Consider the following 26,065-nt stretch of genomic DNA (forward strand, 5'->3'; position numbering starts at 1 on the left):
TTTTGCCTTATTAGCAGGGAAGGTCTCAGAAACAAGGACTCTCATGAAGAATGCATTGCCACCTTCCACTAGATATTTGAACCTAGTGATCCTCAGTGAGACCAGATCATATGAACTCTGGTGGGGGGCAGGAATCCCATGTTTTGTTTCTAGGTTCTTATAATTGCCTGAAGTGGTACTTGGAAGAGGACTAAAATATTGCCTCCAAGGATTTTAAGGGCACTTTGCACTTTAGGTTTTCCTGCTGAGTGACAAGCTGAAATTAGGTTTTGCATGAGGTGGCTGAAGTCACAGGTGAAATATGACTGAGCCAAGAGTAAATCCCAGAGCTGACCCTTATTTTCAGAATCAACACTCACTGGCACTGAAGGAACTGACACTCAAGTCCTTTATTAGTTTGAAGCACAGCCTAGCACATCCCAGGAGCTGCTGTAAATGTTAAATAATGTCATATCTACATCAGCTGAGATCTGAGTGTAGGCCTGCTGGGGGTCCTGTTTATCTCCTGCAGTGACTGGCACTGTCAGGAGCTGAATTCCTTTCTTTGCTTTTGGCAAAGTGGAGCTCAGAACTGTAGGCTGGAGCTTGACACATCATTGAACAATAACATTCACCACAGTAGAGGCTTTTTTGGCCTCTTCCCTCTTCTAGAATATAAATTGTAGTTCTGAGCATGAAACATTAGGACCTGTAACCTTAACCCCCATCAGTGTTTTTAACAGTCATGTGGTTTTGTTGTTTTGAATGAAGTCATGGAGCCTAGCATTGTACTTCCTTAAGGTTATATTTTATCCAAAGTGCTCTTTGCAGATGTAGTTACAGCTTTATATTTTAAGAGCTGAAACACCTTGAGAAATGTGCCTTGATTTTTTACTTTTCCCATTAAGCTTTGCAGGATAATCCACAGGGTAAGCAAAAGGGTGACAAACTCCTACTGAGCTTTGAATTGAGCTCATTAGTATGTTGGGCTTGGATGCACTAGCTGCACAAGTTAAAAGAAGAGGTGATCCAGAGCAGGATCTTATGTCCTTGGCCCTGGGAAACCTGACTTTGGTTCCTTACTCTGCTGTCTGCTTTGCATCTTCTCCCTGAGCCTCAGTTCCACAGCTGTAATACATCAGGACAGTAATGCTTCCTTACGTCATGGACATCTTAAGAGGCTCAGAATTATAAAGGCTAACCCACAGACTCCTGCAACAGATAGAACAGCACAGGAAGAGTATAGCATCTTTGCAATTGTGTTGCTGATTTGTGGTATGGATTTGGTGATGTCCCTCTACCTTTTTCAGTCTCTCATCTTTTGCAAAAACAGAGATGGGAAAATTGTGCATCCTCACCTTTTAGTACAAGCAGAGTAATTACTCCAAGAAGTGTTCTTTTTAAGTTAATGTGAAGGCATGCACATGTAAGAGGGTACTTCCTTGCTAAAAACTTTTTTTTCTTCTTTTGTCTTCTTTACAGATTCCAGTAAGATTATGGCAGAATATAGCCACGCACAAAAACAGATGGAATTACAAAATGCTAGTTTGGGAAAGGGTTCTGTGGCAAATTCCCTTGAAAATGGTCTCCAGGATATTATGGAAAACCTCAATACGAAGAAATATTCATCAACTCTCAAATTTAAAACCAACGGGGACTATGCTGGCTCTTATTTAACCCTTTCACAACCTATGCCAGTTAAACCTAATCCTTCCTCCAGTGTTAAAAACACACACTCTATTAACAAAATTCAAGGAGGCAAGCAGTTCCCCTGTGAAAGCCCATATCTTCCAGATAAAAGCATCTCTGTAAAGCATTTGGGTTCCATATCAGGTGCATCACCATCCCTCAGCGGGTACAATTTAGGAAGGACAGACTTTGATACTCATGCGAGCAGAGAAAATGAAAAATCCCTTGGACACATGGATAAGTTTCACTACTCAAAGTACAGTCAGAAAAATAAATCTTATGACAACATCTACTTCCCAGGGATGCTGGAGACAAAGAAGATCTCAGGCTCTCTTCTGACTATGTGGAATGGAAGCTTGGGGAATGAGCTGGTGCTTTCACCTGCAAGCAATTCGGGGGCAGCCAGCATGCCTTCTAGCCCAAAGCAAGGTAGGAGGATGAATGTTGAAAACAGCCTGGCCTTTCACATGAAGCCAGTTAAGTACAAGGATGTGATGATGGAAACTCTGGGTTCACGGCCTAGGAAATACTCTGGTGGATCTCTAAGTCATATGGGAGCATACAGTCGTTCCCTACCCAGACTTTATAAATCAACAGAAAACCAGCTGGTGCCATTAAGTTTGCCCCCCAGAAGCTCTCTGGGTAATAGTAAAAGGAAAAAACTTGGAGAAAAAGATCTACCTCAGAATGCTTTAGATGCTGATAATTACCTGAATTTTTCTTCTTGCAGCTCAGGGGTTTCACCACATGCAAACTCTATCTCTGGGAGTAATCCCTATGTCAGTTCAACTCTTAGTGTTCCTGCAAGCCCTCGAATTGCTAAAAAAATGCTTTTAGCACCTTCTTCCCCATATTTGCCTGATGATTTTGATAGACTTGGGCTCTCAGGAACAAGTCCGAGTAGTTCTTTCTCCCCAGTGGATTTTGACAGGTCGTTCTCTGTCCGAAGAAACCTTTCCACCAGTTCCATGGAACTTGATGACCCAGATCTGGAAAGTTACAGACAGATGCCAAATTCTCTGCAAACATCCATGCGAGAGCGGAAGAACAGCATTAGCTCAATTTCAGGAAGAGAAGATCTCATGGACTACCACAGGAGGCAGAGGGAAGAGCGACTTCGGGAGCAGGAGATGGAACGCCTGGTAACTTTTTCTTTTCCTCTTAGTTTTTCATGACATTTAGCACTTGCAAAATGTCCATCCCAGGTACCTTTCTGATGGTTGGACAGCAAAGCATAGGCTGCTCTGTTCTGAAATTCAAATGTTGGCTGCTTCAGACACGTCATTTATTATCGCGCTACACGAAGCTAACGCTTAAATAGCTTGCTGCAGTAACAGCTTGGATAGTACTGTTCAGCCATCCTGAAAAAATGTTGGAACCCATGTAAATTGCATTCAGTTATCCTGCGGGCTCTGTTAAAATGTCTATGTACATAAAACCCATAAATTACACTGCAGGGATCCAGGACTTTTAGTTTTAGATGATGGCACTATTTTGTGGTAAGTGGGGAAATAAAAGGGATTCTGTTCTAAGCTGCTGAGCCATGTGTGCTGTGAAATTAGGTATACATTGGTGTGGGCTCAACATCCATCAACAGAGCTTCTTCTGCTTAGTTTTTACTTTTCCTCCTGAGTGTTTTCATTAAAATACAGGCCTCCTTGCTTCTCCCCCTCCCAAAATGGCAAGTAGCAGAGGGGGACAGGGTTTCTTTCTTTGCCTCTAGTCAAAGCAGCAGTGCATGCTGCTTCAGTTTGGGATTAAACTTGGTAGTAAAATGTAACTTACGTATTACAGAAACAACTTTTGAGTAGGAAAAGCAGAAAGGTCTTCAGAGCAAACAAAGATCTTTGAAACAGCTTCTTATTGAAACTGTCTCTGGAGGAATACTTAGTAGTTCTTCAAAAAGGTTTTCTAAGTTGCTCCAGGAGTCCCTGACCCTGTTATTATGCATTGATATTTTCTGATTTTATCATCCACATAAAAACAGATGGGCCAGTTGATATTCCTGAGTCTTAGATTGGAGACATTAACTTTATGTTTTTGTGCTTTAATTCAAATTATGAATTTGAGCAAAATGACGGTAGGATATTCTTAAACCTATCTAGTTTGCATACAGACACTAAGGCTGCAGGAGAATTCACTTCCTGGGTGGACTGGGGGTGAAAAGCCATGGGGAGACAGAATGCAGGGGTAGTGGGAATGTGGGAGCAGGGGCTGCCTGTAAAGGGCCACTAGCAATGACCCAGTACCTGTGCAGGGCCACTGTTCCCATCTCAAATCGCATGAGTGAGCAGGTTCAGCTAAAGAATTGGAACCCATTCAGATATCTCCCCTGCCCTGTCTCACTGATGTCCTTGATGCAAGTTGGTGAGGAACCTGTTAAACAGGCAGGAGCCTTCCTTTTCATCCCTAACCCACTCAGCACTGTAGTTTATGAGGTGCACACTGTTGTTTGCAAGATGTGAAAATGTTCATCTTTGCCTGCTCAAAGCCAGGGCTGTGGAGTTGAGGCATGGGTGTGAGAGGGTGGCAGGCACTGCCCCTTTCACGCTCCACGAGGGTCAGGGTGTGTGCACCCCTGCCCTGCTTTGCCCCCCAGAACCTCTGCTGGCTCCCCTTGAAGCTGGGGCTTCTCAGGAGCAGGGACTGGGCTCCCCAGGGTGAGAAGGACTAGCTGTGAGTGGAAACGGCTGGATGGCTTAGGAAGGGTTGTGGGAAGCATCAGCAGAAATGGTGATGGGTTGTTTCTCTCTCTTCTTGCTGCCTTTGTCCTGCTGTTCTTCTGCTCCTTTCAGAAATCTCCTTCCTTCTCCCTAGTCCTGGTATTTTGTGTATACGACGTGGTGATTTCTTCTTTGCTTCTTATCAGAAGGTTTTCCAGACAGTCATGCTGTAAAACCTGAGATAATCAGTCATAAAAGTAACGTATTTGTATTTCAAAGAGAACAGCTTGCCTTTTTTTTTTTTTTTTTTTTTTTTAAATTTGTGGTGAGGGATGAAAGAGACAGGGTTGTTTCACTATTTGGTAATGGTAAAACTATTCTGATTTTACATTTGGATGTAGTGGCTACATCCTCTCCCACCCCCCCAATATTTCTTCTCTTGCTGAATAGTACTTCCTTCAAGTCCCGATTCTTTAAAAAGAGAATTTGCATACTGTGTTTCCAAGCATGGAAAAAAAATGAAGTTTTGTGTGTTGCATATAATTTGAACATGAAGGAACCTCCTTCTGCTTGAGTTCATCTTATAATCAAGATCCTCCTCAATACCTTTTTTTTCCCCTTGTTAGAGCTATCTGGTAGAAGAGGAGAATGCCCTTTTCCAATGATTTGAGAGTCTGAAAAACACCGTGAACAGGTTTTTAGGTCTCTGAGAAGTAAAAATATATATTAAAAAGAAATCCACACATTAGCACTTTGTACATTAGGGCCTGTCCTGTTTTCCTGTTTTGGTTTTGTTTTGTTTTTGTCCTTCTGTGTGAATCCCTGCCCAAAGGACAGTCAGGGATCTGTCCAAACAGGGACTTGATATATTCAGCCTGAGCTTCTGAAGAAGAGTTTTGTTTGCCCTTGCCTGTACATGGACAAAGGTTAGACAAAGGTCAGAGATCCATATCTGTTCAGGTCTCTCTTTTTTGAGCGGTGGGGGAAGGTGTGAATAAAAACCCCCAACTAAAGAAGCACTCATGGATATCAAAACTGTGTGCTCTGAGCTTTCAGTGCTGTCTAAAAGTTCAGGTTGAGTAGCTGGTAGGTGAATGGCAGGGGAAATGTAGTCCCTCTGTGCACAAGTGTCAGACTCTTCCATACTGGGTTTTTGAAGCAAGGTAGGCAGAAGAACCATGTAAGACTATTCAGGCAACTCCATCAGAAACATAAGCCTTTTTAGAGGACTAGACTGCTCTATGGCTCAGATATGAAGTGGAGAATATCTTTGTTTGCACCAGCACTGCCTCTGTAGCTATGGTGCTTGCACAGGGTGGTTTGGGAACGTTGTGTTTGATAGCTGCTATTTACTTCTGGATTTTTTTGGGTAGTAAAATCTATGCACTTATTGTAATCTGACCTAGTATCTGCTCTTGAGCTCTGCTGTTTACTTTACCTTGTTTTCTTTTTCTTTTCCGTATAAATTATTTTATGAGTTTTACTTGTCTTTAGTTTGCTTTTTAAGTGACAGAGGCTCCTCTGGAAGTTTGCGTTTTGAGCTGCTGCTACAGCCTCCATATGAAACCAAACTATCTGCTGTCATTGCCCAAATAAATAAACAGAGAATAAATTTTAGAAAAAAGGTACAAATAGTGAAAATATGCAAGATTTTTTTCTTAAAAACATATTTTAAAAGTCTGAGTTGTATTTTGTTTTTGTGCACCAAACATAGAAGACGTGTGTACTTGGGTAGAATTTGGTGGTTTTCCCTATCACCTTCTCTAGATTTGCTTTCTAGGCTGGGTTCACTCAAGCTAGCTGAAGACTGATGCCATTTCTGTTTTGCCAGCCTGTTCCTCTGTGACTTGAAGAGCAGGAGGAACTGGAATTCTCGTGGCTGCCATCCCTCTGGCATTACTGCTGTGGGCTGATGGGCTATGGGAGCAGGTGGGACAGCATGGGGTTGCTCCTGGAGCTGGCACAGGCATCAGGCTGTTGGGTCATGATCTGCTTCTGCTTCCTCTCCAGCTCAGCTGACCGGACATTGCATCTTGGTGTAGGGATGTTTATACAAGCTGTATGCAAGTAGAAGTGAGAGGAGCTATTGCTGATGATAGCCCAGGAGCCTTATAAACAAGGGAAAAAATTATCACTCTGATCTAATAATATTCACTGCGATTCAATTAGCTATTGATTTTTTAAATTTTTTATTTTTTTTTTTTTTTTAATTTAGAGAGGAAATCTCCCTCTTTTTTTCCTATCTGAGATGAAAGCCCAATTGTGGTTCCTGCTGGAACTAAAAGGCAGTCTTTCTCTTCAGCCCATGGGAAGGTCAGAGGTGGAACAGCACAGGCAACATAGCTGGGTAGATATTAAAGGCCATCTGTTTTCTTTGATAGCCGCTCATTTGAATAGCACTGAAGCTGAATTTTCTACCGCTGGTTTTTAGGCAGTACAACGTATTTCCTCTAGATGGTGGTAGGTACTTAAAAATTACATGTACACTGACTGTGTGAGGCCTTCCTAGGCCAGCTGTCTGTATGGATCTGTAAACATATGCTTGTTAGTGAGGTTTTACTGGATGCAGGAGTTGTACTGGGAGAGATTTCAGTTTATCAATGCCTGAACAAGCAGTAATAAAATTCACGGAGCTTATTCCATAGTCCACTTTTTCACAGTCAGAAGAGAACCGAATTTCATTAGTTAATTTAGAAGTAGGGAATAATACAGAATATCCCTGTGCCTGGTTTGCACTGGCGGATTACAGTTTAGTAAGATGTGCTCATTGTGAAGGGAAAATGAAATGAAAATATTTCTGAGTTTTCAATGTGATACTGCTTTAAAATCATGCTTAATAGAGCTTATGTAAATCTCCCATACAGCTTGTGGAAAACATCATATACATGTTTTATAAATTTATATTGGTACTATGTCTTTAAGCATAAAGTACCCAAGCTGTATGTAAAACTGTAAGTGATTAGCTCTTACAGGAACCCCAGCCAAGTAGACAAAGGCTACCTTCAAGTTAATTTTTCACACTACTGGTATTTGACAGTCTCTATAGTGTTACAGAATAGCTACTTAACATCAGTTTAGTTTTGAAATTGAAAAAGTGTTGTATAATAGGATAAACCCCCCCTGCAGAATATAACTAATATTGATGACTCCGTAACTTTTCAGGAACATTCAGTTTCAATTGTGTTGTAAAACATTTCTGTGGGATCTTTAATAAGCCAAAGTGTGGATTACATATGCATAATTTTTGCAGCTATGTTTTATGCACACTAACAGTATGGACCAGGAAGAAATCAATTTCAGGAGACCTATTCTCATTTACAGAACCTAAATACTGCAGTGCAGCTCTAGTCTTCAGGCTCTTGCCTTCAGTGTGATTTGAAAAGGAGCATCTATCTGTATAGGTACTGTAGGGACAAAAGTTCTGTGCTGAACAACGCTGTTATTTTGGAAGCTGATGGCATTCCCTTAGGAGCCAAATACATGGCTGCAGATATAGGAGCTAATTCTGCAGGAAGTCATCTGCTCAGCTCCTCCCTGGAGGCTGTCTCTACCCTGTGCCACCGATCTCTTCTGCTTTTACCAGTCTGTTTCTGCTGTGCCTGTACTGGGAAGGTAAGGACGAGGCACACCCAGGCCTTTGCTGTAATCTGGGCTGGTCTTTCCACAAGCTCACTGTGCAGGTGCCTCTGCTGTCAAAGGCTGCCTGTGAGAGACAGGCACAAAATACAGGCGCTTCTTCTGAATTCTGTGCTGTTGGTGGTAACCTCAGAGCCAAAACACTAACTATAGCGAAACAAGGACTGAAAATGAGAAAATAAATGAGGCTGGAGTGAGAAACTGGTGCAAACTGGAGGGAATAACAGTTGGCAAACTGTTATAAGTCCCAGGTAAAGTTTAACTTTGAAATAAGCTCCTGAGAAATGCAGGAAGAAAAGAGAAAACTTCTCCTGCCTCTTGTCTCTGGGGCACTGAATGTATTTGTAAGAAAGAAAGTTTGGGGAGTTTCTGCTGTTCTCTTCCCCAGTCTCTCTACCTCTTTCTCCACCGTCCTTTTTGACTAGCCGCTGCTCCAAGCTTTTGCTGAGAAGGTGGTTGGTTGTCTGCATCAGCAACAGTAGAAAAGTGCTGTTCTTTGGTATCTGAATAGAGCAACAACCACTTCGTCAGGCAAAGGAAACCTGGCTGCATGGACTAGCTGTAACTCGTGTTAGTGTTTGCCACAAGGGATAGACTGCACATGTATTTTTAATGAAATGTGAAGTTATTCAGTTGCTAATGGCACTTATCTAAAAAGCTTCTTGCTTGCCACAGCTGATTAACTAAGTCTTGCCTTGATGTCTAGATATAGCATCCCCTCTACGCATTTGTAAAATTCATAAACGTGAATGCAGCAGATGAACAAATCTGGGAATCATCTCTTGGTTACTGTTAAAAAAGTGGGATATTTATCTCTGCTGTTTTGGAAATTTCTTTTAACAGTGTGCCAGGGATGTCTCTTAATGTCATTGTTAATCAATAGCAGAAGAGAGTTATTATCTCCTTATCCCACCCTTCTCCTTCAGCACCTAAATTTGCAGCCAACCATAGGTGATGTGTAGCTTTCTCAAAGCCAGGAGTAGTGAAACTGCTCAGGCAGAAAGCACACAAGACCTGTTACCTCTTTTTGTGGAAGGCGAAGAGAACCACAGAAAATACACGGAGGTGTTTTAGTCTGTTAGAAAGAACATTTTATGGGGAAATACACTGGCAGGCTTATAAGGCTTGATTCAACACTCCTCCCTCCCACCAGAGGAAATTTTAAACCCATTCCTGCTTTTACATACCTTTTTTTCCCTTTTTTTTCCCCTTTTTTCTTCCCCTCTGCTGTGTTCAGCATCACAAATAACTTGTTTTGTATTTCTTGTAAAATTGTTGACTGGGTTTTCCATTGGCTACTCCTTCTGCACTTCTCTTTGCAGGGGTACTTTCCTAGCTTGCTGCTTCACTGAGAAATTTATTTTGGAAACAGTTAAATGCAGGTGTGCTGGAGCTGGAATGAGTTGACTGAGATGAAATGATGAGAATAGAGCGTATAAAATAACCACAGAGCTTCCTGTCCGTAAGCTTCTCAGCACATGTCAAAATAGAAGTGAGAGATATCAGTATTTCTGTAATGTGTCTGAAAGCTCATCAGGAATTTTTTTAAGACTGACAGAGGTTTTCCTGCAATTTTTAAGCTTTTTCTGAGCATCTGAGACTTGGGGGAAAAAGAAATCCCTTTTTGTTCCAGACTGCTCAGCAAAGGGCAGGTTTGCAATGAGAGCCTCTCACCTGAGCACTTCAGCTGGGATGAGCAGGGGCCCCTCTTTGAAATTTGCCATTTCCTATTATTTATTACCAACGGGATGGAGGTTTAACATGGGGTAACCTGATACAGCCTGTTGTTGCAGGGAAGGATGGGACCTCATGTCCTGATGCCATGTTTCCTGTCTATAACCATTATGAGAGGCCCGATGCCGTCACAACAGGGAGAGCTGCATAATTACTGGCAGTCCCAGCCAGCATTTGCTCAGCGCTTTAGGAATTGGGTTGCGTGGCCAAACGACTTAGTAAGAGGGAGCATAGCGGTGTTGAAGGGGTAAGGGAAGAGTCTTAGGGTCTGGCAGTAGTTGCCTGGAGGGAACAAGGCTTTTGAGAGTTATAATTATGTCAGTCATTTGGGGTTGAAGGATGACTGCAGAATCTGCTGGATTATTTTGTGGAAAATAGAAGCTTGCAATTGCTGCCCCAGGCTCCGTTATTTCAGCATCTCGTCTCTGCTGGTGCTTCAGGAGGCTTCAGAGGAAACCTACAGTGGGAACCTGGGAATAAGCTACCCAAAGGCAAAATTTCTCTCTCACAGCGCTCTCTTGTTTGGGTAGTGCTTGGAAACGGGTGGGTTCAGATGGGTTCTCCAGCTCAGAAACAGAGCTCTTAACTGTGGGTGATGTGGGGTGATGCGAACATGTGGTGCGTACAACCGGCTAATCTCTTGGTAGCTGTATAAAGAGCTGGGTGCTTGTAAACCAGTGTTAAATTTTCATGCAGGCCAGTGGCTTGCTGTGGGGAAAAGGGCAGGCAATGCATTGCCCCAACTGCTTTGCTTGATCCTTGTAATCACTTGCTGTTGGGCATAGGAAGTGTTAGGGCTGTCAGAAGTAGCTGCTTTACAAATCCTGTTTGCAAATCTAATGCCAGATAGAGCTTGGAAATCAAACATGTCTGTAGTGGTTCCTGGGGAAGGAGGCTGAGGCTGTTGGGTTTTTTTGATTTTTTTTTTTTTAAATACTACTAAAAGTAAGAAGGATTTCCTAGAAATCAGAAATGACATCATTACTGCAGGTATTAATGCCAAGCTTGGAACTCTCACAGTGGTCTTTTTTCCAGCAAAATTTTCAATAGGCTTATGGTAAGCAATTCTTATTTACTTTTTGGTTAGCAAAGGTAACATGAAATTCCATAAAATCATTACCTCTTAAAAACGAAAGGGTAAAAAAATTCCATCTGAAATAGAAGTTACAGGAAGCTATGCATACAGTAACATAAAACAAATATAGCTTTCTGATAGTTTATAAACAGTATCATAGAGATCTAGAAATCCTATAGGAATTAAATGTTTATAGCAACTTGAAGCACATCAAGTTAAACTGGCACAGCTATTCAGAGTCTCATGTTTGAAATGTTGGTATGAATCCATAGGGAATTTGAATAAACTGTTACATAAAGATTTCCCCCGTTCTGTGCATTTAACAGCTGTTGTATTATAGATGCGATGTCTGATTTTTCTCTTAATGCTCCTAAAACTGTGAGTTTCAAAATGTGGACTAATTCTCTCAAAAAAGGGAATCGTAGTTAACAAAATGGAAAAAAATCCAAAAAAGTCAGGAATGAGTGAGTTCATGGAAAATCTGTGCTAGATTTTGCAGCTTGGTAGGAATATAGCATAAGTGTGAAGTGGAACCCTGTGATTTACACAGTGAGATCACTTGACATGTGTATGTACAAATGGGGTGTGGAGACAACAACCTGAATGAAAAATTTAAAAGTACATTTCACAGAAATTAATAGCTACTTAAATATGTCCTAATACTTATTTATCTTTCCAGTGCAGAACATTTTAATATTTTTTAATTATTCTTCCATGTTAACTTTGATTTGTCACTTGCACTGTAGTTTATTTATGTATCTGTGTTTATTGTCTGTAAGTGGGAGATCGATTTTACATGGATTTTAATCCTTCACTCTGAAAAAAAGCCAACCCAAAATAAACAAACAAAAACTCAACCCGAACAAAACAAAAAAAACCCAGCAAAATTTTATTTTTCACTTCATCTTTAGCTCACATGTAACACTCAGTGCTGTTGTCTGTTTTTAAACTAGGAACGACAGCGGCTCGAGACAATCCTCAATCTGTGTGCAGAATACTCCAAATCTGACAGCAACCCTACTGCAGCTACCACAGTTGCTGATGTTCAAAAAATTAACAAAGAACTCGAAAAACTTCAGCTTTCTGACGAGGATTCAGTGTTCGAAGACTCCCAGATGAATCTGGAAACGAGGTTCAGAAGCCACTTGAAATCATCTGCAAGCGATTCAGACTTCTCCGAGCTGAGCAACCACAGCCGTGGCACTGCTGCTTACCTTCCCTCCAGGGGGCTGAGAGCTGATGAGCACTTCAGTGAAAGTGGGAAACCTCCACCTTTTCCTGCTCCCAGCTTCCTGAAGGATGCCACTGAGTCATCCTACCTAAGCATCACACCAAAGGTAACACTCTGTAGAAGCAGAGAGTATAAACCAAGTTTTGCTGTTTGAAATCCTCCTCTAGATGTCCTGACAGGGACAATGATTAGGCTGGCTTAGGTATGAGAATTAATCTCAGATCTCATACAGTTTTATAAGCCTGCAAGTGTAGAAAATATAGCCAGCAAAATGTAGCAGCCAGCACAACAATATTTTGTATTTTGTGGAAGCTAATGGTACTGGAAGTTTGGTTTTTTCTCAGAGGGATGTACAGTTCAGGAGGAGTTTAAGGTTTTTCCAGGAGAAAAGGATTTGCTTGAACAATTATAGCTACTTCAATAAGGAAGGTTTTGGGAACCCTGCTTATAGCATCATTCTGGCTTGTAGGAGGGAAGGGAAGTTCTGCTGTTTTCTTCCAACCTGAGGCTCCTGTCTTCTGTAAGAGGAGCATGTTTTCTCATTGTCAAACCAGAACAGTCACATGGAAGGTTGTTGCCTGAGCTGAATTTACTGTCCTGTCTCCTTTCCCAGGGTTGGATTTGAGCCATTTGTTGGATCAGCTGTTGTCTCTTGGGGCACATGGCAGCAGCCAGGCTCCTGCCCCTCTAACCCAACTCCTGCATTTAATAAGCTGCACCTCCTTTCCTGTACACTTCACACTGCTGTTTTCATTACTGAAGAGAAATTGTCCTTTAAAAAATAAACTAACAGCATTCCTAACCATTTGCTTGGTAGAGCAGGAGGAGCCTTCCCTGGGCTAGGATAAGAGCCTTTCCTTTCCTTGGGTCAGTTCCTAGGCTCTGCCGTGCCAGAGCAGCAGCACAGCAAGTCCCAGAGACATTATTATGTTAAAAACTGGATTCAGGAGTTAGAATCAAGAGCATAATAAGACCAAGCAAAGCTATAAAAGCAAGTTTCTGTTTAACAAATTCACGCCTTCAAAATACTTTGTTTCTCTTCTCTTTCATGTTATTTACACACTGTATGATCTCCAGCATGCTTACATGTGAATTGTATTTAAACCCTGGTTAACTTACAACTTAATAGAAGTATGTGTATGTAGAAGAAGAAGGAGGTGTGGTAGAAAAACGTTTTCTACTCTAAAAGGTTATCTCTGGAAATCTGTCTGCCGAGTCTTCTGGTGTGAAATTGTGTTGAACAGAAATGTTCAACACAGTATAGAAATAGAATAGAAAGCTATTATGGCTTTACTTGGTCTTTCCATGTTGAAAAGGTAGTAGGACATTTCAAGTTGCTGTGTTCTTGCATTTCTTTCCCATTTGCTGCTTTCTTCATGAAAGTCAGAGATCCTATTTTAAATCCTTATTAGGAAGTTGAAATCAAAGATGTTTTGTCAGCATTATCCGAACAGGAGACCGGACAAAAAGAGGCTTTCCTGCTAGGATTACTATTGCTAAATCAAGGAATACCATTCATTCATTCATTGTAAAGGGTGTTCTGCTAAGCCCTTTAGAAAAGCAGTAGCAAGCAAGAACTGTGTTAATGAAACAGTACATTATTTTAAAATACCGAGCTCAGATTTGTTCAGGATAAAACAGCTGCTCTCAGAATAGCCATTCAGTAGCAGAGCTGAGCCTCTTTTGAGCAAGGTTGTGTGGTCCAGTGGTTACTGTGAAGCCCTGCACGCAGCCCACCTCTAATTCTGACTGGGGACAATGAGCGAGCAGCCTTACCAGAGTAATTGGATCACAAACCCCTGGGGTCAGGCAAATGTGAAGAATGCATGATCTGCTTGATCTAGCATTTGCTACTGTAAGATCACAGGTGTTTTCTTCATAAAGTGGTTTAATTCTTGGCACAGTTACTGGTAAGTAAATGGCAACGAAAAGAAGAACATTAAGGGTACTACTTCCTCAGCGCTGCCTGGGGGGACAGAACCAACTTTTGTCCTTATTTTGTATAGCCTGCCCATCTTAATGGCTGGTTACAAAAATGTCCTATTCTACCTCCTAGCCTCTCTTATATGAACAGCTGACATAAAAAGCATCTTCATCTATCTGCGTTATTTTTATAAGGGAAAAATTGGATTTTTACCACCTATATAGCACAGCACGTAAAGTATTTTCAAAGGTTAAGTTTTAGTAATTCCTTTAGAATGAATAGTATTTACTGTTAAGTATAGTATTTAATTCCAATGCCTGGAAGTAAAGTATCATGTTTGTTTCTCTTGTACACCTTCTAAATATAGAAATAGCAATACAGTAGATGGGAAATGTGTAATGGGTTCAAAACCAGTAGTGCTCTACTTGTCCATAATGAAAACTATATGAAGAGGGGAAGAAAAGACAGTGTTTAACTCTTTTCCTAATGAACCTCTCGTGGTGTGCAACTGCAGATACCAGAATGCACCAGTGATGAGCAAAGAAGGCAGGAGCTTGTTCAGCTGGAGGAGGAGCGCATAGTAATACTAAACAACTTGGAAGAGCTTGAGCAGAAGATCAAAGATTTAAATGACCAGATGGATGAATCCTCGAGGGAGGTATGAAATATGTTTTGGTTTTGAATGTCTTGCTTGTTACGTATGTCTACATAGTACAAGTCTGATGGGTCCAGTGAGTATGTGGGGAACTCCCTGATGTATGAAGCCTTCATATTCTGTGATTTTCACCAGGATTAGGCACAGAATCACAGACCTGGCTGTCTCCTGTTATGAAGGTTATTTTTCCCCAGCTGGGAGATGGATATGATGGTGGGGTTAGCGTTTCCCAGCTGTAACCATTACACTCCTAAGTGGAATTGGAACAATCTTGCTTGTCTAACAGCCACTCAGCTGATCCAAATGCCTTGTGTCACTTGGGAGTTTTATGGTGGTATCTCCTATGACTGTTTCAAGAGAAAGGAAGTGAGACAACTTCCTTTCAAACCTCCTTGCCTTTACGGTGGCAAGGGTGTGTTGACACCCCCTTGACTTCTGGAATCTCTCAGTTGCAAACTAAGCTGGCCAGGCATTTGGGTTTTGCTTGCTCCAATTATCAGCAACAGGAAAGGAACAGCTGTTCCAGAAGGGTTTCCTGACTGAGCTGGGCACAGAGACAGTACAGTATCATAACAGGGGGGAGCACAGAGAAGAGATAGAAAATAAGTAGTTTGGGAAAAAAAGGATCTTCAAGCTAAAGTTGGTTTGGACTTTATTTTGCAGTATTTTGTGTTTCAATTTTCCTTCTTCTGAGATTTGTGATCTCTTTTTAACTTCTGTGGCAGTAAAACATTTTTCCCCCCTCCCCTCTTTTTAAAATACTTCTCTTGTGAATAATCACCAACTCACTACCCTTCCCCCAGAAAATAATGTGTATCAAGATTTCTTCTGAGTCTGGACTGCTTCTGAAAGATGTTTTGTGTTCCTAGTTGGATATGGAATGTGCCCTTTTGGATGGGGAACAGAAATCTGAAACAACAGAGCTGCTGAAAGAGAAGGAAATTTTGGATCATCTAAACAGAAAAATAGCTGAACTGGAGAGAAATGTTATTGGTGAAAAGACAAAGGTAATTCAGTTATCTTAGCTGTGTGCTCTGTTCCCCTTGATCTCCAAAATATATTTATATGATTAACTTTGATGGAAGTTATTTTATGAAGTATTGTCTATAAGTAAATTTACTTGATAAATATGGAAGAAAAAAATAGTTACTTCACCATCATTTCCCTTTAACAGTAATGTGTTCCAAGGTATGCTTGACAAGCAAAATATAGTATGCTTAAGTAAAAAGGCCTGATCTACTGTAAAGAAATTTTTATTAATAAAAAACTAGAGAGAGAGTTTGTACTTGGGTTATCTGTTGTTTAAAAGAACAGTACTAGTTGAGCTGTTCCATTGTAGGTTATATAATTTGGAGAACAAAAAAAAAGAAAAAGAATCCTTTCTCAACAAAGAAACAGAATGAAAGAAGGCTGCAGGTTTTTTCTATTATTGTATAGAATGATGTATAAGACATCTGTCAATTATGTAATTTTAAAGCAATCATTTTTTAAATTTTGTTTGCTGACTGACAGTTTTAGTACTGTAGAATATTCTCTCTGTGATTAAGTCCCAGGAATTAATTAGTTTTCCTATACAGTCAGGTACTTAATTGCTCTCAACTATATAGCAAAACATGTTCCAAAATAGGATAGCACTATAATAAGATTTTAAGAGTAGAAATGGAAAGGGCCTGCAAGATGAAGTTGTCCCCCTCAAGCCATGGGCTGCCAGTTCCCTGCACCAGGCTCTTCACTGGCCTCTCCAGGCATGCAGTTCCCTTCTCCACAGGGGATATGCCAGGGCCAATAATACTTCAAGGTCAGGAAGTTTTTCCAGGAATTTCAGCCAGTGTTGTTTCCTTTTTAAATCTCATCCTCTGCCTCATAACTTAGACCTGTCACTTGTGGAAGCGCTCTAGCTAGTCTCTCCTCTTTTTTAAGCTTTCCAGAAATATCTGGAAGTCTTCTGCATTATTTGCTTTTTCTTAGACAAGCTGCATGTTTTTAGCACTTTTGCAGTTCCCACTTAATTCTCACCTTACAGCTTGCATTGTTTTATTCTGAGCTTTTTGTCTTTGATTTCTGCTTGCCCTGTCATGAGCCTGACTGCCATTTTGTGGCTGTGCTCATCAAGCCTGTGGTTGAGAAGGAAAATGTTGCTCCCACTTCTCTGCTCTGTGGGGAGACAATCCAGTTTAAGTTTGAACTTCCCTGCCTGCACTTTTTTTTGTTCGTGTGTACTCCACACAGATCCTGCAGCTTTCAGTGTTACCTGTGGTCATGTTTTAAGTTGCCTATGGGACATGTTTCATTCTTGCTTTTTAGTATAAAGATGAGTTTAAAGTGGGCAGATAGGATCGTGCGAGCAGATACCCTCCAGAAGGATGCTGCTAGAAGTTTTGGTTGGTAAGTGGTAAAAAATAACATGTCCAGAAATTCAAGAGATCTTTTGCCTTTTATATTGGTTCTCTAGTAGCCTCAAAGTTGAATTAAGCTAATGGAAATTACTGTAAAATCTGTAGGTCATTTAAATTTCCTTGCAGTCATATGATAGAACATTAGTATGTAGCAGTCAGAAAATAAAAGTGCCGAGTCTAGTTTAGATTTTCAGTTGAACTGAAACATGGAAAGCAGCCTAGAAAAAGCATGTTGTTATTTAAAAGGCAAGTTCACTCAGAACATTTTTTTCAGTATGAAGCATGGCAGATCAGTTACAAAATATTAGTTGTCTTGTCTTTTGTGTTTCTTTTTGTTTTAAACAGACAAAATAAAAAACCCCAGCTGTGAGTGTGTCCTCTAAACTTAAAGCCATGGCTCAGTTAATGCTGAAATATTCTTTGTAGGAATAAAGCATTGCATAAAAGTGAAAGTTTAAAATAGAAATGGGACGTGAGCCTCTGTGAACAGGCAAAATATAAAGTGACAGCTGAAGGGTTCTGGAGAAAGTAGTGTCAGCCAGCAAAGCAGATGGCACTGATCATGTCAACAAATAAAAGTTTGGGCTGGCTTGAAACAGTAGCCACTCTGCTGATGGTACTTTTTGTGGGTTTTTTTGCAAGAACGAGTGTCCCACTGTCCACAGGGTGGTCACGATTTTTATTAGTTGCCTGAATATTTCACCCCTACTGATACCTGGGGTCTTGGTTTTGGTGGGGCTTCAAGGCAAGAAGCTTTTGGTGTCCCATATTTCAAACAGTTTCTGTCAGGGTAAGGGAGTGATACCCTAATACACCACATGGTGTTGGTTGTCTGGAGGTGAGAGGGAGAGTTCATTTGACTTGTGAAATGATGGTGGGGCATTAGTCTCGTACATGATGGCACTTGTCCCTGAAGAGACTTGAGCATCTCATGGAATCTGCCACTGATCTTGGCACCTGTTTGACAGGAAAACCCTGCCTGGCTGTGTCTCATCCTTACCCATGCACGTGTTTGAAAAATTTGTGAAATTCTTGAAAAGAGGAATCACAAACTACAGCCTAACTATTGGACCATGTTATGTACCTGAAATGGACTGCGGTAGAAGCTCTTGTACTACCTTCTACCTGATTATTGGATTTATTTTTTATAATGCCTCATGCACAATTCATTTAGGTGAGGACACAAAGTTCTGCCAACTTTCGCACAATTTTAAAGCCACAGTTTCTAGTCCTTGTGAGGTAAAAGAATTGACTGGAAAACATACTTGAAGGCAGATGGCAGGAGAGTTGTGAGTTTAGTTTCAGGCTGTGTCAGCATGCTCTTTGCTCTGGTACAATGTCTCTGTGTCCCAGCACCTCGCTTGTACATCAGGAATGTATTTTGTGAGCAGGTTTGTATGTTATATGTTAAACTGCATCCTGATCTCATTCGAGTCCTGTGTTCAACCCTACTGAACATGTGGCAGGACTAATGGTGAGGAAGAATGAATTAATTGGTGGAAAAGATGATGTAGCACACACCCTGGGGTGAGTTGGGAGTGTTTCCCTTGCCGTCGTGACTATGCCACCACTCAAAATGTAAGGAGCGAAGAAATTAGTGTTGATTTACTTGGGTTTTAGAAATAAGAGCTATGAGTGGTTGCCATGTTTAAAAGATGGTAGAACCTTTTAGCACTCTTGCAGGACGTGGTGTAGTTCTGGTTGTGGTGCCTCTTTGTCAGGTGTAAGTGCTGTCAGGACTCAGTTGTCATGACTGGGGTAGCTGCTTCCAGAGCTGCTTGGTAGGGCCTGTGCTTTCACCTATGCTGGGAACCTTGCTAGGGTAATGGAGGAAGGTACCACTTTGCCTCCATGGCTGTGCCTCTTGAGAAAAGCTTACAATCTTTCATTCTTTTTTTTTTTTTTTTTTCTTTTTTTAACTACCTTGCACTACATATTTGGTTTTATCCACAGAAGAAGGTGACCAGCTACATCACAGAATATGCTGAGTTGGAAGGGACCCACAAGGATCGAGTCCAGCTCTTAGCCCCGCACAGGATCATCCCCAAGAGTCCCACCATGTGCCTGAAAGCATTGTCCAAACACTTTGTGAACTCTATCAGGCTTGGTGCTGTTACTGCTTCCCTGGGGAACCTGTTCCAGTGCCCAGTAGGGACATATGGGAATATCAACATTTAAGCAATTAATCACAAGCTCCACTTACGCAGGGGCAGCCCTGATAAGTCACTACGAACACAATTTGACAGATACAGCTTGAAGTTCTGAGGGAAGGAGCTGTGCTGCAGATATTGAGAAAAATACCTTGAGCACAGCCTGTTCTGGAGAGAGCTGAGCTGGACAGACCCAGAAATAAGCAAGCAGGTGAACCAAGCTTCCTTTTCCCTGCCATCCAGGCCCAGCTCCCTGTAGTTACACAGCAGGCATTCATGTTACTGTACTGTTGGTGTACAATAATGATGGTATTGTTTGCAGTGGAACAGCACCTCAGGCCCATGGTGGAATTTACATTTACAACTTCCTCCCAGTGAATCTTTGCTCATGAGACTTAGTTCAGGATTGGCATTTGTCTGTAAGGGAGCTGAAGAAAATTGCATTTACCTGCTTGAATGTTATCCAGTTCTGCAACGTATTTTCTTTTCATACAGTGCTTCCTTAATATGTGCCATTTTAAAAAATGCAGTCCAGCATACGTGGAGAAGGATGCTTAATGATCCCCCATGCCTGAGGTCTCCAAGTTAAAGCATGAGGTTAAAAGTAACAGTGTAGCCAGGGAAAGAAAGAAAAGATCAGTGAGCACATATATACTGGAGTAACTGGAAATTAATAATGAATTCAGCAGAAGTGCTGTGGGAGGCAGTCATAGCTAAATGGGAGTTTTGGCATAGAGTTTCAAAACAATTATTTATGCAAAAGTTGAGACTTTTTTAGAAGATAATTATTTCTGTTCTTCTGGAGGAGCTTTGCCTTACGTCATGATGCCTTTGGAACTCTTTTATCAACCAGGGTTTCCTATCTCTGTTCAACGGCAGAAATCAGGAGCAGCTGGCAGCAGATAACTCATCTTTTTTTGGAATACATTTAATTTTGTCCACATGCTTTTGTGGAAATGTTTTTTAGTCATGAACAGAATATCCCAGACATGCCAAAACACTTAGAACTCAACCTCTTTGCTGAATTAGTACTGCAAAGACTTTGAAGAAGAGAGTCGAGGAAAGAACATGTTAAATATACTGCTGGTCTCTCCTCAGTCCTTTCTCTTCTGAATGCAAAATTCCTGCTGCTCTTATCCTGATGAATCTGACAAATTTATGTCTCATATATCCTGGTCAGATTCCAGTTCAGCAATATATAAGTGTTTCATATGGATGAGTTGTCATGTCCATAACATTATCTACCTCCTTAAGACACAATACAAAAGATTAAGGGTTTTGAGGCATACTTGCATACACTGGATGTAACCACATAAGGATATCTTGTAGAGAGAACACTGATAAAGATGATTACAAAGACCAAAGGAGAAAAATCTGAATTCGCAAGCTTTCTTTTAAAACAGTCATGAGAGAAATAGCAGAATGGGTTATACTGCTAATGGGAATCCTCCTATTGTCATCTAGATGTTAAAGGCTATACAGAATTTGAATTTTCTAACTTGAAATTTTTTTTTTCTGCTGGTTGGATGATTATTTTCTCTTCTACACTCATGAGTCAGGGCTTTTCTTTTGCCTCCCCACCTGTTCATTAGAACAAGACATTACAATGGTCAGAGAATGAGCTTAGAAACTGCAAAAAACTTGAGTTGTCTTAGTAGCAAGTTAATGTGTGCACTTATTGTGAATTTTTTTTTCTTTTACTTAAAGCAGAGAGATTGCTTACTCTGGTTTAAAATGCTTTTTAACAGTAGCTTTATGCATGCACCCAAAACAGAAATATCGAGATCTCTGCCATCACTGAATACAATCAGTTATATAATAAATTAGTTACCATTCATACAGAAAAAAGAACTATTGTGAAATACCTTCTTCTGTCTTATTATGCTCCTCTTAATACACCTGACATACTCTTTCCTCTTAATGGCTTCTGTCATGAAACCCACAGAGATTTAACGACAAGCAGTTAAATTGTTACAAGTGTTATGCTTCTGTCGTGAAAGAGACCGAGGAATGTAAGAAAGAGTAGTCTGAAAATATAGAAGATGAGCACGTACAGTTTGAACAGGAGGCTCTCTTTTATTTCAACTGGTTTTTTTTGTTTTTTTAAACAGTTGTATGTGGTCTGATTTGTATCAGCCACAGTATTGTAAATGCTTTTAATTTGCCAGAGTGCTGGACAAGTTGGTAGACCTCACATTTAACACTTTCCCCAAATATACCACTTGCCCTCTTCCTTCAATGGATAACCACTGAAGAGCAGATGATTTTTTTTGTTGTTGTTGTTGTTATCTTTGTATCTACTTTTTTGTTAGAGAGTAGACTATTTTCATACAAATTCATGGGAAGGGTTAAGCCAATTTCATCAGTGTTCAAATAAAATTTTCTTGCTTTTCCACTTATTCTCCATTACTACTGAATAGGCAAAGCCAGCAGCACCACACCATTTCCAGGTAGAAAGGAATATTTTCTGTAGTCTCATCTTTCTCTTCCACTTTTAGCTTTTGCAGTAGGTTATTTTGGAGAAGGGGAGGATGTTCTTTTGCAGTGTAAAGAAAAAGGTCTGGCTAGAGGTGAAAGCATGAAAATGTGGTGGAGAAGCTTTTCAAAGAACTGCATGTGCTTCTCCTTATTTCTCAGAAACCCATGAGAATTGTGAGACTGATTCTGTAATGAGAAACAGAGCATGCATATCTGAAGGTTAGTGTGGGTTACAAATGTTGTTATCTTAAAAGATGATTTATAGGTGGGTTGGACTGAGAAAGACTGTGGAGTACTTCGGACTGCAGCATTGAAAGTTAAGAGCCTATTAGATGGGAATACATTCAGGTTTGAAGGTTTTTTTCTTCCATTTGTCTTATAGGTTTATTTGCCATTTCTGTATGAAAATGACACGTCTTGATTTTTGGAAGTTTTTTGTTCATGTGTTTTTTTGTGGAGTGATTTGGAAGCTTGTACAGTGAACCAAATTCACTTAGCCATACAAGCCATTTCACAGTGACCTGGTAAAAATGATAGGGTTCTTATCTTTGGGGTTTGGGTTTGCTTCCACCCCCCCCCCCCCCCCCCCCCCAGTTTTTATCTGGGTTTTTGAGAAGCTTTCTGTATTTCATCAAATTTACTCCCATTTTTGCAGAGTTCCTACCAGTTTATGCAAGAAGGTTGGTTCAGAGGGCACATGTGCATGCAGCCACATGTTGCTCTGCAGTTTTAGCCAGCCTGCCTGCAGTAGGAGATTGTGGTGAATGACAAACTGAAAAGCAGAAGTTCTCTGCAGAAGGGATGTGGAGATCCATAGGGCTTTAAAAGTAGCAGCATTGATCAGGCATAGAGCATCTTTAACCGCCGGAGACAACACTGAAGCAATTTGTTTTGCTTTCTTTCTGTTGTTCCCATTCATCTAGGGCCTACGTTTGTCTTTAAAACCATCCTTTTATCTCCTCTGTGTCCTCATCATCTCTGAGATGTGTTGGGTATATATTCTGGGGTTTTTTTCTCTTTCTTTGCCCTAAAATAATTTCTGCCAGATCTAAAGATTGATTTCCTTTTGTGACCCATGTTAATCAGTAATGGTCTGTGTTCATACCACACGTGCTCTTGCTGACATCCCATGTCTGTGCTCTTGGGGGGAAAGTGTGACATGTCAATTCTTTCTACTGCTGTCCTTCACAATATTCAGAAATCCTCCAAAAGTGATCCAAGCTGTGTCCCAGTGTCATCAAACCCCAAATCAGCCCTGCTCTGTATCCTTCCTGGCTGGCCCTAAGTTCGTTTAATGTGCATCTAGAGGCAGACCATAGGGCAAGTTGGGCAGTAGGCTAAGACCAGATGTTCTACTTTTTTCCCTGGAAATAGGACTCAACCAGACTGTAGTTAATGTGCTTCTGGCATCAGTGCTGGGGCTGGGAAGCGATTGTCTGCAAAAAAATACTTAACAAGTACAAGCTCATGCGGTTAAATGAGGATGAGCAGGAGGAGCACATGGATTCTGTTCACAGCTCTGCTGCTGGCTTCTCTTGGGCAAACAGCTCATGGAGTCAGCCACAGGCCTGCCTCAGCTGCATCTTGCACTTGGCTTGCAAACTTATGAATCCTTTCCCTTCTAGAAGAATTTGTCTGGATTCATTTGTGGAAAAGACTGTATGAAAAAATTATAATTATTGATTCATTTATCAGATTACCAATGCACAGCCTGAGACGTCAGCAAACTTAACTCCACAGCTGCAAAACATATAATGCATCTCGTTGCTGAAAGTGATATTTCCTGTTAAGACTGCACATTGTGAAGGGAGCCAGTTTGGTGAGATGCTAGCACTTCCTATGCTATAAATAGGCCAGATGAGTATCGCTTTCAATCTCAAAGGAATACATTTCTAATTTCTTGAGGGATGTAACAGTATCTCTGGCAAGATTCTCAGGGAGTTTTATACTTGCTGATGATGTCTCCTCACGCTCGAGATTTGACTTGCTTGTTAATCAATGAGCACACTTGTTGCAGAGCATAGACATTTAGAGAGCTATTAGTGTCTTCAGAGCTAAGGTCAGAGAAGTCCTTGCTGCTTTGGATGGTAAGGTGGGTAGAAAAAGAAAGTGTGAAATAATGTGGCAGACCATAGGTTGCATGTTAAATGATCAACAAGGTTTGTGAGGAGAGGAACTACCAGTTTATCCATAGATTTCCTTCCGTATTGAAAGTAAAGGTGATTCAGCAAATGGGGCTTCTTGGGGATAGAGATCTAGAGCTGATCTCTCAGGAGCTGCATGATTCTCCCTCACTGTACAGCTTGCACGTGCTACATCCTCTGTATTTCTGATCCCTGCTGCCGCTGTTGTAAGACAGCAGCTAGTACAGGAACTCCAGGTAATAGAATATTCGTGCTCAGTTGCTCATTTTCATAAGCTGAAAAAAATATATTTGTGCTCAGCATTTTGTTCATCTGCTTGTATGAACTGAGAAGCTGCATGTGTAAGTGAGCATAAGGGCACTGGCAATCTGGTTGACATTGGTCTTGATTAAAATGTTTCCTGCTGTTATTTTTAAATACTGGGAAAATTAAATCCCAGCCCCTGTTCCCACTCAGATTTAGAGATAAAATCATAAAGACAGCAGGCAACTAATACATGTTACTATGCCTCTGCCATGCATAAGGGTTTGAGAACCTTGTCAGGCATAGCAGAGAGTAGGTTTGGGGAAATGGCACAGTTTGAAATGGCACATACTGTATAGTAAAAGACACTCCTTCTCCATGGCATGTGCCATAAGAGTGATGCAGAGTGTCTAATCATATAGCACCTGTTACACCACACATTTGGTTTTAAATACTAGTTGGGACTGGAAAGAGGAGAAATGAGTAGATGCTGTGACAGAATTGAACTGTTCTTGGAGTAGCCAGAAGATGCTAAAATTTTGGGGCTGATACTGTCAATTTTTGACTATTAAGGAGAGTTAGAGACCATCTGAGAGGAGATGCATTACTACAGAACAACAAACAGGAAAAGAGAATTATACCAATGTTATTCTACAAGGTATCAGAGAGCCAGGCTTCAGAGACTTAGTTGATTATTTATGCCTGGCATATCAGGCATATTGTTTTTTCCAGTTACTAATTGCTCATTTGAAGAAAATGCATCTGCTGTTTTGGCCAGCATAGATGCAAGTGAAAGGTGCTAAAAGAATTCTCTGTGCTCTGATTTATTGTTTCCCAAACTTTGGTCCCCAGATAAATAATAGTCTGCAGGGTAGCTTTAAGTGATCTGCAGCCAGTCTTCAGAGCAGCGTTGCAAAGTAAATCATGTAGTATTTGATTACAAAGATTAAAAGGCCAAAGGCTTTGGAGGGTGAGAAGTAGTGTGCTGAGTACTGCTGCTTGTGTGGAACGAGAGGAAAGCTGACCTAGTTGGTGGAGACCAGGGAGGTGAAACTGTCACCTTTGATCCCCATGAACAGGTTACAGTTCCTGTCTCCTAAAGCAAATTTGCTGGATCACTTGGTGTTTCTGCTGCAACAGGACTTCCTGGCCCAGAGTTATTTCTTTGTAAAGCTCTGTCTCATTCTGGTTTTTCACTGCTTGCTAAATGTACTTGTCTGTACAGAGCCACACAGGCATGTAATTCATTCTCCTGGGAAGATCCATTTATCCCTCACTGCCAGACTACAGTCATTTGCCATCCATTTTGCTTTCTAAAAGCTACTCTTTCTCTCTTGGCTTTACCAGTTACCTCGCTAACATGGCAACTGTTTCCTTATTTTTTTTTTCATTAGGTGAGACAGGCAGTGGGCTTTAAAAGCATCATCCAGGCACGGGTACAAAACACAGTGACAACGGAGAGAATTAATCACCCCACTAAAATGATTTATGTTTTGTTTTGATCATTTTGCATCCCACCATTGCATTTCAACTAACAAGAGGTTTCTGTCTTTGACCAACGTGCTTCAACTGTTCATTAAGGTTTTGCCACGCACTGTCATAATCACTAACAACTGCTTGGGTTTGAAGGTAATTGTGTTTATTTTCTGGTTCATGCTTCAGGAAAAATTAAAACTTGATGCTGAGAGGGAAAAACTAGAGAGGCTTCAGGAGCTTTACTCCGAGCAGAAGACGCAGCTTGATAATTGCCCTGAGTCCATGAGGGAACAGTTACAGCAGCAGCTGAAGAGGGTTAGTAGCAAGTTTCAAGAGTGCACTTTTTTATTTTGTTGATTTTTAATTTTTTTCTTTTTTTTTTTTAGTTAAGTGTAACATATTCTCTTTCAAGTATCCAGTGTCTGAACATATTTGCAACTTAGAATTTTTAATAGTCACGAGGGTGGGGTTTCTTTGTGGAATGGTTATAGTAGATGATGTTCATGATGGCAGACAAGTAGAGTGCAAATGGGTGGATTAGAAATCATTTTGTGTTGAATGTTTTTAAAGTTTTGGGCTACTTACCTGTAAT

At 40.8% G+C, this 26,065-nt stretch overlaps 1 protein-coding gene across 9 annotated transcripts in view; it reads left to right on the plus strand.

Annotated features, from left to right (window-relative positions):
* Nucleotides 1-26,065, plus strand: part of PHLDB2 (pleckstrin homology like domain family B member 2) — an 81,340-nt gene that overhangs the window by 25,555 nt on the left and 29,720 nt on the right. For 4 of the 9 annotated variants that reach the window (XM_027648693.1, XM_027648692.1, XM_027648698.1 and 1 more), the window contains exons 3-7: nucleotides 1,462-2,810; nucleotides 11,730-12,113; nucleotides 14,446-14,589; nucleotides 15,456-15,593; nucleotides 25,660-25,788. In XM_027648693.1, the coding sequence (XP_027504494.1) occupies nucleotides 1,462-2,810; nucleotides 11,730-12,113; nucleotides 14,446-14,589; nucleotides 15,456-15,593; nucleotides 25,660-25,788 (2,144 nt within the window). Of the gene's footprint in view, nucleotides 1-1,461; nucleotides 2,811-9,868; nucleotides 9,949-10,736; nucleotides 10,759-11,729; nucleotides 12,114-14,445; nucleotides 14,590-15,455; nucleotides 15,594-25,659; nucleotides 25,789-26,065 lie in introns of those variants that run through there. The other 5 variants (XM_027648695.1, XM_027648697.1, XM_027648699.1 and 2 more) reach the window with 4 other exon arrangements.

Source organism: Corapipo altera, unplaced genomic scaffold (assembly GCF_003945725.1).
Source record: "Corapipo altera isolate COAL_440 unplaced genomic scaffold, ASM394572v1 58, whole genome shotgun sequence".
In the NCBI taxonomy this organism is placed as follows: Eukaryota; Metazoa; Chordata; class Aves; order Passeriformes; family Pipridae; genus Corapipo; species Corapipo altera.